At 30.8% G+C, this 18,543-nt stretch overlaps 2 protein-coding genes across 2 annotated transcripts in view; both read right to left on the reverse strand.

Annotated features, from left to right (window-relative positions):
* The window catches only part of LOC145335185 (monocarboxylate transporter 12-like), a 239,039-nt gene that overhangs the window by 35,513 nt on the left and 184,983 nt on the right, over positions 1-18,543 (reverse strand). Inside the window, 2 exon segments of the mRNA XM_080180916.1 lie at positions 2,842-2,896; positions 3,368-3,434. Coding sequence (XP_080037042.1) covers positions 2,842-2,896; positions 3,368-3,434 — 122 coding nt within the window.
* On the reverse strand, positions 11,261-17,846 carry LOC145304347 (uncharacterized). The gene is made up of 6 exons (XM_080146216.1): positions 17,663-17,846; positions 16,149-16,209; positions 14,669-14,695; positions 14,061-14,180; positions 11,649-11,698; positions 11,261-11,353 (listed from the first exon to the last, which is right to left on the reverse strand). Exons 1-6 carry the CDS (start codon positions 17,720-17,722, stop codon positions 11,261-11,263), a joined length of 411 nt encoding a protein of 136 aa, XP_080002342.1. The 5' UTR covers positions 17,723-17,846.

The following is an 18,543-nucleotide window of genomic DNA, read 5'->3' on the forward strand; positions in this document are numbered from 1 at the left end:
TTCCAAATTATCTATAGGCTTTCTTATTGCCGCTTAAAACGGTGTGCGGGCATGATATGTACGTTTAGACGTTTGACAGCTGGTAGCCTTTAAAATTCATAAATTTTTTGAGATAATCGTTACCAGGAACATTTTACCGTCAACTGCACTAGATCCAACCTTCATTTTGTTATGATTAACAAATAAAAATATTTTGGAACACTCTAAATATATGTGAAATGTATGATCCTAGACCCAAGCAATACAATGGTTCTAAAGGGATAAGACAATGGCCGATAAATTGATGTACATCCCCAACCATTATGCACAAAATTAAGCATTCTGTAGATTAAAACTAGTGATTAAAACGTTCAAACACTCAACTTAATGAATCAACCAATCAAAATTCCTCAAAGTTGTTAATAAAACGTAATTAAAAACTTTGGGGACTAGTGTAATAAACAGCCCATTGTCCCATCTCTGACTGCAAGCAATAGCATATAATTTTCTATGTCTAATTCTTTTTAATTGCATTCAAAAGATTTATGGGCTGAAAAGAAATAGTTTTAAACACAGTTTCTTAATGAACAATTTTGGGCATTTCAATTTTCTACAATTATAATTCGATAACTATATTTTTTGGTGCAGCATAGCTACTATTTAAATCATTTTGACCGTCTCTAACCTTCAATAATGATTGGAATCCTATAAATTTTCATTTGACTATCTGCGGAAAACTCTCTATTATATTATGCTAAAAAATATTCTATTTTAAATCTTCTTTTTACTAGGAGTCCTTTCCCATACTATCCAATTTAAATGCAATTAATTCAAAAAGTGTTACATAAGCGTCACTAGCGACTACGCCCCTATAAGCTTCTTGGAAAACTAAAAGGTGGCGGTAGGAATTGCCCCCGCTTTATAACTTTTTATTTTTAGTAATAAAGAGGAAAAAAAATGAGAGGGGGTCTTTTTTCTAGATATGATTTCTCTTTGGTGAGTGGTGGAATCCTCTCCTTAAACCTTCCTATGAACCTATTGTAACCACTGAAAATACAAAACTTCTAAAGCATACAAAACACTAGAATCCACTCATGAGCTTTTAAATTGGTAATGTAAAAGTGATATATCTTATTTTATTGGATTTAATTTTACACAATGATTCATTTAAAAAGAAATAGTTGTTTTAAAAATAATGATAATATGATGTCTTTTGTGAATAAATTACCCAACCAAAAATAACCTATCAAAAGCTTCTGTGAAAATACGACGAATCTTGCTTCTTCGTTTTCTTTCCATGATCCAAATCTTTAAGCTTGACTACTTTCCTTCTTTCTGTATGACTACATAATGTATTTACAAGTGACATAGTGAGCATAGTAATATGTTTTTAATATAAATTGAAAGTAAGAGGATGTGAGTATTAAGTTTATTTATTACTTTAGATCAGGTTAGGTTTGGTTTTATTGTGTTCGGGGTAGCCTAGCATGGTTAGGAAACAGCAGAAATAGGCCCCGGGGGATTGGGGGGAGGGTTAAAGCCTCTAACAGAGTCATATAGAAAAATATACCATTACCCCCTCCCAATTTTCAATTAAAAAGAGTCGGCTTCACTGCACTTTAAGGGGAATTATCTTTTTTCCTTTCATTGGTCGAATAATTTTCTTTTTCTTATTGGGTAATGGTGCAATACTCTTATTGGTTTATATTCTAAATTCGCTTTTTGATTCACTTGGTCGCAATTTCTTATGCTTAACCAATACAAATTACCAATGATTTACCAATCATTTTACTATTGGTCAATTTCAATTTATACTGGCCTATCATTGGTAATTTTTTATATATAAGCTGCTTCGTTTATCTTAAAACTTCCTAAAGCTTCGCTACTATTGAATACATAAAACTATATGTCTTTGTTATCAAAAATCTATGAAAAAAACTTTAACTTGATAAAATTGAGAGAAGGAAGGATTAATACAAGAAACTTTGCAGATTAAACAATCTTATAGGATTAAAGTTCAGATATAAATGTAGTAGTTGGGGAATTCCTAGAAAGAGAGAGAGAGAGAGAGAGAGAGAGAGAGAGAGAAAAGGAGGGAGGGAGAGAGAAAAGGTGGGAGGGAGAGAGAAAAGGAGGGAGAGAGAGAGAAAAGGTGGGAGGGAGAGAGAAAAGGAGGGAGAGAGAGAGAGAGAGAGAGAGAGAGAGAGAGAGAGAGAAAGAGAGAGAGAGAGAAAGGGAGAGAGAGAGAGAGAGATAGAGAGAGGGGACAATGGGCTCTTTGTTACAATAGTCCCCAAAGTTTGAAAATAAAATTTTCTTATTCGTTGGCTTAACAACAATGGGGACTTTAGTGAAATTTAATTCATTAAGTAGAGTGTTCAAACGTTTCAACCACTAATTTTAATCTTCAGAAGGGGTAATTTTGTTCATTATCATTGGGGATGACCATCAATTTATCGGTCATTATCTTATTCTTTTAGATCCCCAGTATTGCTGTGTGAACCATATTGGCCTCCCTTACCTTTTACAAGATAAATGGATGTAGAATAGACACGGATGATAGGACAGGCAAAAAATTGTTGCTATTTCCCCTGTTATTTATTAGTCTGTCCGTTCATTCAGAAGAGACGAGGAGATAAGGTAAAGGGGGATATGGGGTGATCGTTATTTTTGCCCTCTCCAAGTTTCACTTTATTAGAGTTCATGATAATCTGATGTAATAATAAATCAATTACTAGATAGTTATGTGGGGGTTGGGGTTGTAACAAAGATATAGAATTTGAAAACACCATTTTCATTAAGACAAACAAACATATCTTAATTATAGAGAAGCTACACAAAATAAAATATTTGATGGTTATTTCCTAAAGCTGTGACAAGTCCACCAATAACTGCTGTTAAACGCGTTGATTTTCTTCTAAAATAATTTATAAATACTTTATTTGATTTGTTTTCATAATATTTTTATATTTGTAGTGAAGATTTTTTAAAACTCATCTTTCCTATAACTAACTAACAGATTGGTAGTTTCCCTCTTATTGCATCCAGACCACAAATAATTTTTAAGGTTATGTTATGTTAAACACAGGTAAGAATTGTCCAACATTGATAAATCCCTCAGTTCTTTCAAAAATTAAAATATGCTAGTTTTTTAATGAGGAGGGGGATGGTCAAGAAATAGGTTAAGGTGAAAGTACCAGAAGATTCTCTATAACTACAAAAATCAGTAAGTTTTGCTTTATTGACGGACAAACTATGACTTTTAACTTTTACAGTAGCTACTCTATATCTGTTAAACCTGTAAAACGCCATTATTAGTAATTAGAAAAAAAGAAACTGACACTTTATCCATTGTTGAGTAGCTTCGCTGTAACTATAAAAATCCTACCTGCAAAATGCTATGGTAAGTGGTGAGATGAAGAGAGAGGTACATACTGACAAGGAACACAACCAACCTGAAATAATAACAATAATTATAGAGTAGCTACGCTATTATAAAAAAGGAAAATGTTAGATTCACGTAAAAAATGCATCATGAGTAAAAACATTTAATTAGGTTTCAGGCATAGGAAAAACTAGCCCCCCTTCCCTATTTATTGCCAAAAGATTAGTAAAAAACTAAGGATAAGGTTGGACAGAAGAGGGAGTTTAGTGCTCAATAATCACCATGAAGGATAGCGTCACAATAGACACGGCTTAGTGACATTCAAATTTGAAGAAAAGCAACGAATAAATAAATCCTAAATTAATGAGATGAAATAAAACAAAGATGACACCATCCATGAAAGCAAAGCACAACAAATCATACAAAGTAACTCGAGATTATAGCAATGTTTTCTAAAAATACTATGATACTAAAAAAGCTAGAAAAGTCGATTTATGAAAGGAATGCACTGACATTTTTGATAGCTGAACCTCCAATATTAAACCTTTATGAAACTTATGAAACATGCATTACATACAGACGGACACACCATAAGCTTTTTCAGTATATCAAGTCTTAAGTTTAAATAATTAGAAGCGGCACACAATAAACTATTTAGAATTATGATTATGATTTTATCTCTCACACTCTAAATAGGGGTAATTAATTATATTCAGAACCATAGTTTCCCGGGGACACAGATAATTGTTTCCTTTCGGGACAACGCTTCTTAAGGGGCGGTCTCTCATACTTCTAGCGCCTGTGGGGCCAAGAGCCTAACCCTGCAGGCCAATCACCTAACTAATGCAACCTAACCTAACCTACAGGGTCATTCAAGAGAAATGATTTTTTAAAAAACTTAATTATGCATAGAAAATAAAACAATTATGTAAAATCCTTTATATATTTGGAAAACCTATTATGAGACATTTATGTTTCAAATATTTGAAAATGATTATTTCAACAAATTATGTCCTAAAAACCGGTTTTTCCAAAGGCAATTTTTTCGAAGATTTATTGATTTAAAGGGTGTAAAAAAATGTGCACCTTTTTGAAATTCAAATTGCTTGGCTTGTGTTAATAGTAGAAAAATGTTGCGCATATCGTTGGAATCGTCATAAGCTCTAATTTTTGAAAATATAAGAACCGTTTTTGTGCTTTTTATAGTTTAGGAGCTACGTTGAAAAATTTGAGAAAAAGGTTGAAAAGTTTAAGAAATTGAAACATTTTACCTCGTAGCTCCTATATCATGCGTAGCACTGGAAAGGTTTTCATGTAGTAAAAAAATAGAGCTTATGACGATTCTAACGATATGCATAACATTTTTCTACTATTAACACAAGCCGCGCAATTTGAATTTAAAAAAGGTGCACATTTTTTACAACCTTTAAATCAATAAATCTTCGAAAAAAAGGTCTTTGGAAAAACCGGTTTTTAGGACATAATTTGTTGAAATAATCATTTTCAACTATTTGAAACATAAATGTCTCATAATAGGTTTTCCAAATATATAAAGGATTTTACATAATTGTTTTATTTTCTATGCATAATTAAGTTTTAAAAAAAATCATTTCTCTTGAATGACCCTGTAAAATAACTTATCAAAAGCTAATGTGAAAATATGACGCAACGCCCCTTTAGAGGCGTTGTCACGAAAGGGACTCTACCCGAAATTTTTTACTTTAATTTAAATTTGTTTATCTGGGATTGAAGTTTTTAGTTGCAAACTTTACTAAAACAGCTCCTCAGTAATTTAAAACTCTAAATAAGTGTAATTAATTATATAAACCATAGTTTTCCTGTGACATAGATAATTCTACAAAAAAAATCAAATTTGCACTGATTGGAAGAATAAAGTTTTATATAACATTCTATAAATTCTTCGCTGTGATATTTCCACCAATCTAGAAGTTGGTATATATATATATATATATCATTGTAGAACTTGAATGTTTCAGAATATGATACTTTGCATAGGATCTATCTATCTATGTAAATCAATATAATACACTTTCTATAAAATTTTTTCTTTCATATTCCCTAACCTATAGAAGTTGGTATATCTATCATTGTAGAACTTGAATATTTCAAAATATTATCTATCTATCTGTATTTAAAATATTTATATATTGATATATAATTTGCTGTGTTATTCTCAAACCTCTTAAAAGATTGTATTTTATATCATAGTGGAACTATCTAAATTTTTTTTCAAAAAAATTCTTTGTTTTCATATTCCCTAACCTCTAGAAGTTGGTATTGTATCATTGTAGAACTTGAATATTTCAGAATATGATACTTTGTCCATAACTAAAATTATATCTATCTATCTATCTATCTATCTATCTATCTATCTATCTATCTATCTATCTATCAAACCTGTACTAGTGTGCCAAGTATGGTATATTGAAATACCCTGGGGCTTCCCTGATTAGCGTAAAGATTAATGTATTTTTAAGGTAAATAATCAACACATCATAATTAAACATTGTCATTTGTATGTGTGGTAGCCAATGGTTTTTAGACCTCAGATAAATTTTAAACCAATCAGAGGTGTAGGTATTATATTTATAAAAATCATGTGTAAGTTCCCGCTTTGGTCTCAGATAAAAATGTCCAAAATTGACCCACCCTTAAAGTCATTTCAGTGGTGCCTACTAAAGTTTAACTATTAGTACCGACTGCTGTTAATTCCGGCGCGTGAAATCAATATTATCCTTGTTTAATTACTGTTAATTATGGTAATGTGTATGCATTGTTTTGCAGTCACGGATTTTTTTACCAGGGATACAAAGAGAGGACAATGGACGTTAAATTAGTCCCACCCCTCAAATTATTGTAAACAACTTTTTTCGAATTTATTTAAGCAAAATGCATGCTTTAGATTAAGTAACCATAAACATATACATGTAAATTTTAATGGTTTTTAATACCTTTATGCAGAAAGACAAATCTAACTTATTTACATAGTATCTTTGCAACAAAAAAATCAATTTTGTTGTAGGTTTTAAAAATACAACATTTAATGAAACCCTTGGTATGATAGAAAAAAACCAATACTCTCAAATTTTGTGGTTTTAAGTAAGGTGTAATATTCGATAGTCCGACGGACAGACATCTCAACAATATTTACATAGCAGCTTCGCTACAAAAAAAATCAATTTTGTTGTAGGTTTTAAAAATACAACATTTAATGAAACCTACATATTGGTTAAGTACCATTACTGGCATTTTACGCCTATTTAACTATCAACACTGAATACAAATTTATTCTTGTATGTATGTAACTAACGGCTACGCCTCTAGATACCTCTAGGGGCAATTAAGAGAAGTCGATCACTTTACATTTTAGTTCTAAATAAAGTAAAAAAATGCGGAGGATTTTTCCAGGGGTTATTATTTTTTGAGGGTGAAAACATCCTCCCTTAAAATAGATATAAACCTTCCATGGACTTATAAGAAGCTTCAATAAATAGGAGGAGAAATAGGGTTCTTCAGTTAGTAGGATCCTACGGTTCAAACACATAGACAGACATCCTATGGCTTTCATTCAAATGTAAGATCAATCAAATACAATTCCTTGGTAAAATGTTGTATGTAAAAAAAACTATAACTTGAAAGGCTTGCGTAAAATGTCTCTTTATCGTTGAAATATTTTTACACTTGTTTAAAGATTGATATAAATCTATCTATTTATCTTTATCTATCTATCCATTTAAAACTTAGATCTTTTAGTATTTTTGTCATAGAACCTTTTTTGCGTGTAGAGTTTCTACAAACAAACATAAATAAAAATGGTCAAGGCTTACATAGTAATGTTTTACAGAAATAGAGGAGACAATGGGCTGCTTATTAGACTAATCCCAGACAAAATTCAATCAAATAAGCTGAATAAGCCAACGAATTAAAATTCACCAAAGGCCTCAAAGTTTTTAAGCCAACAAAATAGAAAACTGTATTATAAGACTTTGGAAACTATTGTATTAAAAAGCCCCGTGTCCCATTCCTCACTACAAAAAATGAAATAAATGTTGATTTTTAATTTGGATGGAAATCAATTGCAGAAAAAGTTGCAAAAAGTCAGCGTTTTTATGGGAACACCATAGGATAGTACAAGAATCCAGTATGTTTCGAAACCGATAAATATCCGTTGGATTAGAACTGGTTCTAAGCCGTACTAAAAAATTATGGCATTTCGGGGCTAGCAAAACCGGTTTTTAATCTTATAATTGTACATTTTCATATCCGCGGAAAGCTGTTTATAATACGATGCGATAAATAACTATTTACAGGGACTATGAGATATGGCAATGGGGGATTTATCATTTACCCCACAAAAACAAGATTTGTCTACGTATATACAAAACGGAGTAGGATTGCAAATCCTATCATATAAAGTAGAAGGATTTTTGGTCTGAAGCTTAAGATTTCAATAACTATAGAATTTATTGGTTTCTCCATTCTTATAAAGAATCTTTAAACTGGGATGGTTTAAAGCTATTACATTTTTAAATTTTAGAGTATTTTATGGCCCACTTTTTACCCCTTTGACAGCATATCCCCTAGATACTATGGGGCGCTGTTTAAATGTAAAACTGTATAACAGAAACTGATCTAACACATAACAATCAAAGGGAATATTTCATTTTCATATCCCTTAATCCCAGAAAAGAACTATAAACCATTTTGAATGAGTTACAATCAGTCAAAACTTAATTTGCATATGCTGAAAGAAAGGTATTCCTTCAAAAACACATACAATTTTAAAATCTATAGCAAAGGTATCCAAATTTTAGGATCAAAGAAAACAAAGTAGCGGGTTTCGCCATATTTTCACAGAAGCTTTTGATTCTTTCTTGTTAGGTAAATGTTAGTGATTGCCTTGCAGGGTTAGGGGGTTCTAACCCTGCGAGGCGCAGGATTAGAACCCCCCCCCCCCGTATGGACTAAAAATAGGGGAAAAGCTACTGTGAAAACCCGCCACTTCGGTTTCTTTCCAAGATCCGAATTTTGTTATTATATGCCTTTCACAAGAAAACAGTAAAAGTGTCTGACTATGACGTCAGAAAAAAATTAACAACTAACCAATGAGAGGCCGCTATATATTTTACCATTGTGAATACTGGCTTCTTATTGGTTAATTGTTAATTTTTTTTTGACGTCATAGTCAGACACTTTTACTGTGGCCCTTTCACAATTTGTACACTAGGGAAAATGTTTGAACCTACATATTTGGCTGCTGTGTTACTCTATGTTTGTTCTGTTCGATTGTTCGACTGTCTGCTTTGTTAAGTTGTCATCCTTGTTCATTTCCGTATCCATTACAAATATCAACAAAGCAATGGGCTGTTTATTACACTAGTCCCCAAAATTTTACAATAACGTTTTCTTATTTGTTGGCCAAGAACTTTGGGAACTTTTATTTAGTTTTGATTGGTTGGTTCATTAAGTTTAGTGTCCAAACGTTTTCACCACAAATTGTTATCTACAGAGAAGGTAATTTTGTGTATTATCATTAGGGATATTTCTAATTTATCCCTTTATATCCCTGTAACGTAATGCTTTCAATGAAATGTTTTTTGCATATTTTTTGCTACAATACAAGACACATTTAAGAAATAAACATGAGCTCTTTTTCAAACATTGTATCATTAAAAAATTTAAGTATGGGTTGTTATCGTTTTTATAGCTAATAAATGGGACAAAGATGTTTACAAAACACGTAAGACGACATCCATAACAGCGAAGCTCAATACTTCAGACAGTAACTAACGAATATTTATTAATTTACCAACTTCCAGAGAGAGAAAGGTGACAATGGGCTGTTCTTAGTCCCCAATGTTTCATAATAACGTTTTATTATTTGTTGGCCTAACAACTTTGTGAACTTTAGTAAATTTTTATTGGTTAAATTATTAAGATGAGTGTTCAAACGTTTTAACCACAAAATTTAATCTACAGAAGTGGTAATTTTGTGTGTCATCATTGGACATAAATTTATTGGCCCATGTCTTATGCCTTTAGATCTTTGAATAATAACATTGTGAAATTTCTAGATTAGATTAAATAAATGTTTCTACTTCTTTATGTTTCTTTTTTTTTTGGATGAAAATATGATTATCTTATGTTTATGTTTATTTAACATTATAGCATTATCTTCCTTGTTGATTGATGAATAGAACAGCCAACCCATATTGGACTCCAAACACCACCATTTGTACTGAAATTAAACAATTTTATACAAAATTGGATAACATTACTTTTTAGAAGAACAAGAATTATTTTTAACTATGGAAAGTTTTCAGCAGGCCTCGGCTGCCGCGCGTCAGGTTTAGACTTCCAGCTGATTTTTAAGATTGTAAAAGAATGGTTTCCCTAAGGTTTAAAGGTGGCTAATGTGTGATTGCCGAGCCCTGGTTCAGTAATAGGCCAAAAATTTTCATAGAGATGCTTTGAAATGAGAAATAAAATAGATTCCAAAACACTGCAGTTTTGTGTGGCCAATATGGAATTTATTAACCATTTAAGAGATTAATTGCCATAAACTCATAACTAATATTGTTGTTGATCTATAACTTTGATTGTCAACCTGTCCTTTCTAAACAATTGAGATCTTAGCACCTTACATCATTGATTTCACCCTTTATTTTTGACCATATCTTTATGTATAAGTAACAGGATGTCTTCCTGTGGCTTAAGATCTCGCTAATCACTGAACCGCTAAGGTTCTCCTTTACACTGAAGCTTGCAATATAGTTCGATCCAGGTAAGTTTTATAATTATTATGGGGGAGGTTACCTCCCACCTACTAAGAGAGATCATCCCTAAAATAAAAATAGCCCCCTCTCCCCTCAGGTACATCTAGAGGCCTCTAGGGACGAGTCCGCTATTTAATACTAAAATGCTACTTTACCTGTAACAGCAGTAAGAAGAATAACAATCCCCCATCCTCCTTCTGGATAATAGTGTTGATTCAAAGTTCTAAGGATTAACACATTACGTATCTTTTTAAACTATATCCTATGACCGCTGACCAATATAGTTCTCCTTTACATTGAAGCTTCTTGTAAATCCAGAAAATGTTTATAACCTTTTTTGGGGAGGGTATCTCCACATTCTCAAGAGATATCACCCCAAGGATCCCCCCATCACCCCAAACTTTTTCCCTTTTTCTTTTAAAAACCGAAATTGAAAGTGAAGGGTCAACTTTCATGCTAGGGGCACAACCTCTTGTAGAATTATAAAGAACTTGGAATCCAAAATAAAAGGAGAAAATATCATTGGAAGTTTACATACATGACCTATCAATTTATCTTATTTGGTTACATGTATCTTTATATTAAAGTAAAAATATCTATGTAAAAATTAGACCTACATCACCTCCATCCATTAGGAGAATTAGTATTCGTGTGACATGTGTCTGGAAGCTTTAGTGTCATCAGTGTTTTTGTTAAACAGTAAAAAATAAGATAATTTAATAGCAATCTCAGTTTGTCAATTCATATATCAAGTACTAATAGCTATGCCCCCAAATGCTCTAGGATCAATTAAGGTATTGGGGAGGGAGGGGAGAGGAGGGGGTATACCACAGCCCAGCCTCTTTCAATTTTAGTTTTAAAAGAAAAAGTTAGATATTATTTTTTGGTGGTCCAGGATCTATGAGAAGCTACAGTGTAAAGGAGAACCATATCGATTCAGCAACTAGTACATACAGACAGACAGGCACAAATCATGTTACTTTTATATAAGGATTATCCCTTTAATAACTTAAATGATTTTAAAAACAACTAGAAGTTTATAAAAAATGTCTGTACTTAAAATTACCAAGATGCCATAGTTAGCTATTTTCAAATAAATTTATAATGTGTTATTCCTTAATTCTTCAAGTTTTTGTGTTGCATTTGCATCCAGTATAAATGCATCTCCAGTCCGAGATATTATCACTTTAACCTTAAACAAATAGTCATTTGCAAATTAATTTCTATCCTTTGAATAACCTTGTAGATATTTCTTCTTTTTCTACTAAGTTTTGTTGTCCTTTGATACAAAGCTGCTAAAAATCCATTAATTACTTTTTAATTTAAAGTTATACATATTTATTGGACTAATATAAAGAATCATAATAACTGTTGGCCTCTTAGTGCTTCTAAATTAAAGATCATACTAGACATACATTAAACTGCTTTACAGTTTCATAATATTCCTTCTTAAATGAAAAATCCAATTAATTGTAAATGTATTTTACCTGATTTGGCTGTTTTCCTGGATCATTATCCTCTCCATCACAGGTACACACTGAAAACATTTCAAAAAAGAATTATAAAAAGTTATCTGTCCCTTCAGGTACAGAAATAAAAACCTTGCTTATTGAAAAAAAAATTATTTGATAAGAAGCTAAATTGTGACCAACTTCCTAGAAACCATTATTTAGAAGGCCAATGGTACCATATAAATGACAAGAAAATTCAAAAAAATTGATAGTATGAATTATTTTTTTATCATTTTTATATTATCTGCAAAGGCTACTTAATATTACCTCGAGAGAGATTATTTAGTCCTTTAACACGAATTTTCTTATGTAAATAATATTAACTTTATTATTAAACTGTAAGTGATCATGATCAATTTTATTGTTTGTTTGTGATTATACCATGTTATGTATATATATTTTTTTGTATGTGTCATAAAATAAAGATTTCATTTCATTTCATTTCATATACTTTGACCCCAAGAAATTTTTTATTCCAATTCTCCAGCAAACAAATGAAATCATATTTTATCTAACCCACAAACTTAATATTCATAAAGTGTTCAATAAATAAGTTTTATGGACATTAAAGGTCTTGGACAAGAAAATTTGGGAAATAGAAAATTGCATGAAAATTTTTATATTCTTTTATGTTAGCCAAAGGATTTCATCAACCAACAGAGTTGAAACTTTTTTTCTTTTGATAATAGACCAATTATTTTATAAATGATATAAAATAAATCAACAGGGAGAGAATGGGAGAGTTCTAAAAAATGTTTCACCTATTAAAAAAATCAGGAAAATCTGAAATAATCATCAAAATTTGTAAAAAAAACAACAACCTTGTTTGATGTCTACTTATAATTCAAGGAAAGTTGTCAAAGGTTTTAGGATTTCCAATAAAATAAACTTATTTCTAATAGCCATTCTAAAACTAATAGTTAAAATTTATTACTTTTTAATGTGTATGAAGTTCAAAGTTCTTAATTGAAGAGAAAAGGTTATTTACATGAAAATGTAGATAAAGATTAAAGAAAAAAAAACATGTTTGCTTGCCAGTGTTGGTCAAATGAATTGAGATATCCTTTAAATTTTGTAACATAGATATCTAAGTTTTACCAATATATTGGTGTGGGTTGGAAGTGCAATAAATCTTTATAATAAAGTTAGTAAAATAAAGGATTCATAATATTTGACAAAAAAGGACCATAAACTCACCATTTTGAAATTTTTCATTATAAATACGATATTTGTTTCCTGATACCAATCATTAAGGTATACTTTATGCCTATACAAAAGTAACATGATTGGTGTGTGCCAAAGGCCCAAAGGATCCTTCTAACTAATGAACTGATATGGTTCTCTTTTACGGTGTAGCTTCTTATAGGTTCTGGGAAGGTTTATCACTACTTTGAGGTAGGGTAAGAGTAATAGAATTTTTTTTGAAGTTGCCTCTAATGTAATAATTTTGTTATTTAATAATGAACTAAAATGCATAGAGGATATATTTCATTGATTAAGTCCAAGGATTATATGTTTTAAACAATTGAGTATAAACATTATCAAGTTATAAGTTTGTCTCTTTACCTAAGACCTTTATTATGTCAATACTAATATAGATTTATTCTCCTAATTTCTGCATGTTTGCAAAATTATATTTGACAGGGCCAGACTTATTAGGTCAGGTCAGTGGCTTTGCAACAAAAACATAATCTAATCATGACAGACGGTTTGTAATAAATATTACTCGTAAAATATAAGTTAATTTAGAGTCTAGAGAACAAATTTATCCCAAACAGATTTAGGCCCTTTAATTGAAAGTTTCCTAACATTTATTTTCCATTCATTCTTAGGTTCAAACAGAATAAATAGATGAATTGCATCATTTTCTTTGTTGGCTTTCATCATGGTTGATAAATGTAAATGATTTTGATATTTCCTGTCTGGAAGAGCATCAATGTAAAAACTGAATTTTTGTTTGAGTTATTGAACATTAAATTTGTTTCAAGTTTGTTAAATGTATTTATCAGGTTATTCACAAGCCTCTGACTGCACCTTAAAGGTATAAGATGTTAATTTTCTCATTTGGCTGTCAGGATTTTACTTTCAGATATAGAAGATAAACTAAATTGTTTTGATGGATCTTAACTATGAAAAGGGATGTTTTTATCTTGAATATGTAATTAGTTACTGGCATTCTAACTTTATGCCAAAAATAAGCTTATAATTTTGCTTTTAGCTGGTGTAATTTAGTATTTAGATTTATGAGAGGGCTGAAAAGTTTTTAAGATTATCAACTCCCTAAAATGCAATTTTAAAATGCTTCATGTTTTTATATGCTTTCTTTAAATACCTATTTATTTTAAGTGAAAAATGAATTCCATAGTTTAAATTATAAATTGTACTCACTGGAATGAATAGCACTATCTCTTTCATCCTCACTGGCCACACTGTTCTGAGGATGCAACATTTGAGAATCAACACTGCTGGGTATAGATGGAAATTCATCCTCAACTTCATTTTCACCACCTTGTAAAATAAATAATTTATCATGAATCTAATAGATAATAGATTGAGGAATGTACCCAATGACGATAAACAAAATTATCCTTCTGTATATCAAAATCTTTGGTTAAATAGTTTGAATACTTTAAGTTTGGAACCAATGAATGAAAATGTGTTAAAAGTATTCAAAGTTTCTGGAGGCAACCAATAAGATAATGTGATTTCAAACAAACCTTTGTACAGTAAAGAATAATAGAAGGTTGACAAGGATTAGATGTGATTTAATCGAAATATATTCCTACAAATTGAGCTGTGTGTTTTTCCTTGGATAGTCTCTTTTCAACATTGCTGCCGTGTATTATTCCATAATGTGATTTAAAACTTTGGGTAACAGTGTAATTTACATTTCAGTTCATTAAATCTTTACTTGCTTAAGTCCATGAAAATGTCTGAAGATATCTATGTTCATTATTTATAGAAAAATGTTGGCATTAAAAATTAATGTATCTTACCTTCTTCATTGATCAAGTCTTTGAATCCTGAAACATCAAAGAAAACAATTAGAGACTGTCAATGTATTTGTAAGTGGTCAACTTTTTAAATTTATAGATTTGGTAAAACAAATTGCTTTTATTCATTATGTTTATAATAGAAATAGATGGCAATTATTTAATTTAGACAAATTTTAATTAAGTTCAAAGCCTTTCTTCGAAGGTTTTTATGATTGAGAAGGATAATTGTTGAAAGTGTAATGATATAAATTGCAAACAATATATATATTTGGAACTTTGAATGGTAATTTATTAGACATATAAACCCTACAATATTTTGGACAAATCAATATATGTAATTTAGAGGGTTTGTATCTCTATGATATTTCATGTGTTAAAGTCGCTCTATTATTCTTAACTCTATTGTCTCCATAAAAGGTGATATTGCTGAACAATTAGTTAGATAGTAAGATAATTGGTTCAATTTCCCATTTAGTTCAAGAAAATTGTTTTAATTTTTGGGTCTTGGGGTCAATTACCTTATTTTTTTTATGGATTATGTTTTTTTTTATTTATTGACAATATCTGCCAATCCAACTGTTGGATTTTTGATGGATTTAAAAAATTAAAAAATTAAAAGTGTCTTTTAAACTGAAACAAATACTGGGTCATTCAAGTGATTAATCTGTCATTTGTTATCAGAGTTATGGTTCAAGTAGGTTTCTAGCCATGGGACAGAGATATGCCTCATTAAGAAAGTGATATTTACCTACAACTTTTCCACTAGTCAAAATGTTCCGTATGTTGTAAAAGTAATTAAACTATTACAGAATAATCCTTATTTAAAAGTAACAGGATGTCTGTCAGTCTACGTTTACCGAAGCATCTCGCTGTCTACTGAACCGATATGCTTCTCATAGATCAAGAGAAGGAATATAACTTTTTTTTACAAAACCAACCTCCCAAAACAAATAGCCAGTAGTCGCTAGTTTTCAAATACAGAGTCTATATGAACTTTTCACTTAATTGATCTTTTCTTAGTTGAATTATCCTTATCATCCAAGGTTACTAGCTAAATCAAAACACTCATTTGAATAACAAAGATGAGAAATGAAGTGAAAATACTGTTTAAATATTTTAAAAAACATAATCATAATTGAGTCAAATTATGTTGTTTTCAATTGATGTTTAAGTGTAAAAAATTGTGACAGAACTAGAATTCTTACATAAAAGTAACAGGATTTCTGAGAACCCTTACAATGTAGCTTCTCATAGCTCCTGGAATGGTTTATAACTATTTTGGGGGAGGGTAACTCCACCCTCCAAAGAGAACTTGCTCTTAAAAAATAAACCCCCAAACTTTTTTTTCTTATTAAAACTAATAATAAAAATGCGTTGGTCGACTGACCCTCCCCCCCCCCTTACCTCAAATGCCCCCAGAGGTCTCTAGAGGCGTATCCACCAGTTATATATATTTTAGTAATTTATATTTAATATTCACCTGAACTTTCCGAATTTTCAATGGAGAGATTACTATTTTCTTTCTCTAGAAGTCTCAATCTCTATAAATTAAACAAAATAAACTTAGGTTAGGCATTATATTTTACTCTTCTTTTTTAATGTATATAAATAGTTTTTAAAGTAAAAAGCTATCATAACTCTACTATAGAAATAAGACAATAAATTCTTGTGTAAACTCCCAACCAAATATGATAAACAAAACTAGATTCTGTAAAAAAATGGTGGTAGAAAAGTCTGGACACTGCTAGTTTGTTATACCCAATGAAGATAATCTGAATATTTTTAGTCAACATACGAGTAAGGTATTACAAAAACTTTGGGAATCAGTATATCTTACAGTTCCCTCTTCCTTGGTAGGTATAGTTAAAAAGTAATAGAGCAGGTTTAGGGCTTTTTTTAAAGTGGGAAATACAAAGAGTTCCCCAAAGAGTGTTGGTCCGAGAAAAAAATGTCATAGTAAATCTAATATAAAAGGGAATAGGTAATTTTGGGATAATAACAATACAATCCATAAAATGCTGACAGACATAAAATACACAAATATTGAGGAGGAAACACATACACAGACTATGAACAAATCCTCCCCAAAAACAATATAAACAAGTTTCTGCATATGATAACTAAGTATTTATTGGGAAAAAAGTTTGAAGAGAACCACAGAATCTACAAATTTACTCCCCATTTCAATCTTAACTTTTATATACTAAAGGTGTAGTTTTATTAATCATAATCGGGGGCAAGATTAATTTATTGTCAATTGTTACATCCCTGAACCCCTGCTCAGACTAAAGACAAATGTCATATTCTTCATAAATTATCCAAAAAAGTTTGGCTTTTATGTTTTCACAATCATGTTAATTGAAAATTTTAAAAGAAAATCCTAATCATTACATTAACCCTCCCCCTCTCCCCCCAAAAATGTATTTCTAAAGTAAATCAAATAGTTGGACCGACCCTAACGCCAAAGCAAATTTTATTTTAAAAAAGAAGTAAAGTCAGGAATCTAATGGGATAAGACAATGGCTGATAAATTGTTGTACATCCCCGATAATGATAAATACAATTACCCCTTCTGTGGATTAAAATTGGTGGATGAAAAGTTTGAACACTCAACTAAATGAATCAACCAATCAAAATTCAAAAGTCCCCAAAGTTATTAAGCCAACGAATAAGAAAACTTTATTGTAAAACTTTGTTCGTACACCCTAATAAGTTAGATCAGCATTTTGGCTCGAGTCTTAAATCAAATTGTGGCAATATTCATTACATTTAGTATTATTTCAGCTAGAAATCATATAACCAGAATAATGGGCCGTTGGTTTGTCTGTCCGTCAGTCTGTTAACTGTTTTCACGTTGTCTGTCTATCTGTATTAGTCTTTTTTGTTTGTTTGCATGTCTGCTGTTTTTGTCTGTCTATTTTTATTTCTAATTGATCTATATATATGTCTAATTGATCTACATATCTATCTATCTATCTATCTATCTGTGAATACCTGTAAGTCTACATGTGGTAGAGACTGACTCCTAAGCATGCTAACATCAACTCTCTTCATTCTTATAAATGCTTTTCTTTTTAAGACGTCATCGGGTACATTGTGACGTCATCATTGGGTCTATTTTCAATTTCAAAAGTCAATGAAACTACGATTTGGTTCTCAGCATTTTGTTTATCATTTTTAATCTGATACAAAATTTCTTGTTTACACATAATGGTCATAATGTTATTATTAAAATGTTGTCATAGCAATAACGAACCTCGTAAAAGTGTCTGACTATGACGTCAGAAAAAATTAACAATTAACCAATGAGAGACCGCTATATATTTTACCATTGGTCAATTACAATGAATACTGGCTTCTCATTGGTTAATTGTAAATTTTTTCTGACGTCATAGTCAGACACTTTTACGAGGTTCAGCAATAACGCTATGTTCATAATATATCAGCCACGGCCACTTATATTTAGAGCCATGTAATTGACATTAATAATGTCAATGTTCTGTTGATTATTTGAATGTGTCGATGTCGATGATATGCTAGCCATCACCAATATTTTATTTCAAATTGATTTAAAAATAGGGGGGATGGGAAGGTTCTTTGCTCTCTTGACACTCTGAGGGAAAGCACCCATAATTTTTGCTTGAATGGATTTACCCCATTTTTGTTTGTTAATCTGATATCGGTTTCCAGAAAACAAGGACCAAATTTATTTAATACTTTACTGATATCAGGCTTTTCAGACACTAAAGAATTGGTGCTAGAAGATTTTTTTATACGATAGAAGATTTTTAGTTTTCAAATTATCTTCAAATTTTTTTCCTCCATTTTTTCTTATATATACAGTACCTAAAACTAATTTAAAAATGTTACTTTCG

The sequence above is a fragment of the Acartia tonsa genome, chromosome 13 (assembly GCF_053477335.1).
Source record: "Acartia tonsa isolate MP-2025a chromosome 13, ASM5347733v1, whole genome shotgun sequence".
Taxonomy (NCBI): domain Eukaryota; kingdom Metazoa; phylum Arthropoda; class Copepoda; order Calanoida; family Acartiidae; genus Acartia; species Acartia tonsa.

What these genes read in the sequence shown, in the direction of transcription:
- LOC145304347 (XM_080146216.1), bottom strand. Translation starts at nt 17,722, where the DNA reads ATGAAGAGAGTTGATGTTAGCATGCTTAGGAGTCAGTCTCTACCACAT. An exon ending in TACCACATGTAGACTTACAG is followed by an intron (nt 16,210 to 17,662) that starts GTATTCACAGAT and finishes TTTAATTTATAG; the next exon opens with AGATTGAGACTTCTAGAGAA. An exon ending in AGATAGTGCTATTCATTCCA is followed by an intron (nt 11,699 to 14,060) that starts GTGAGTACAATT and finishes AAATGTTTTCAG; the next exon opens with TGTGTACCTGTGATGGAGAG.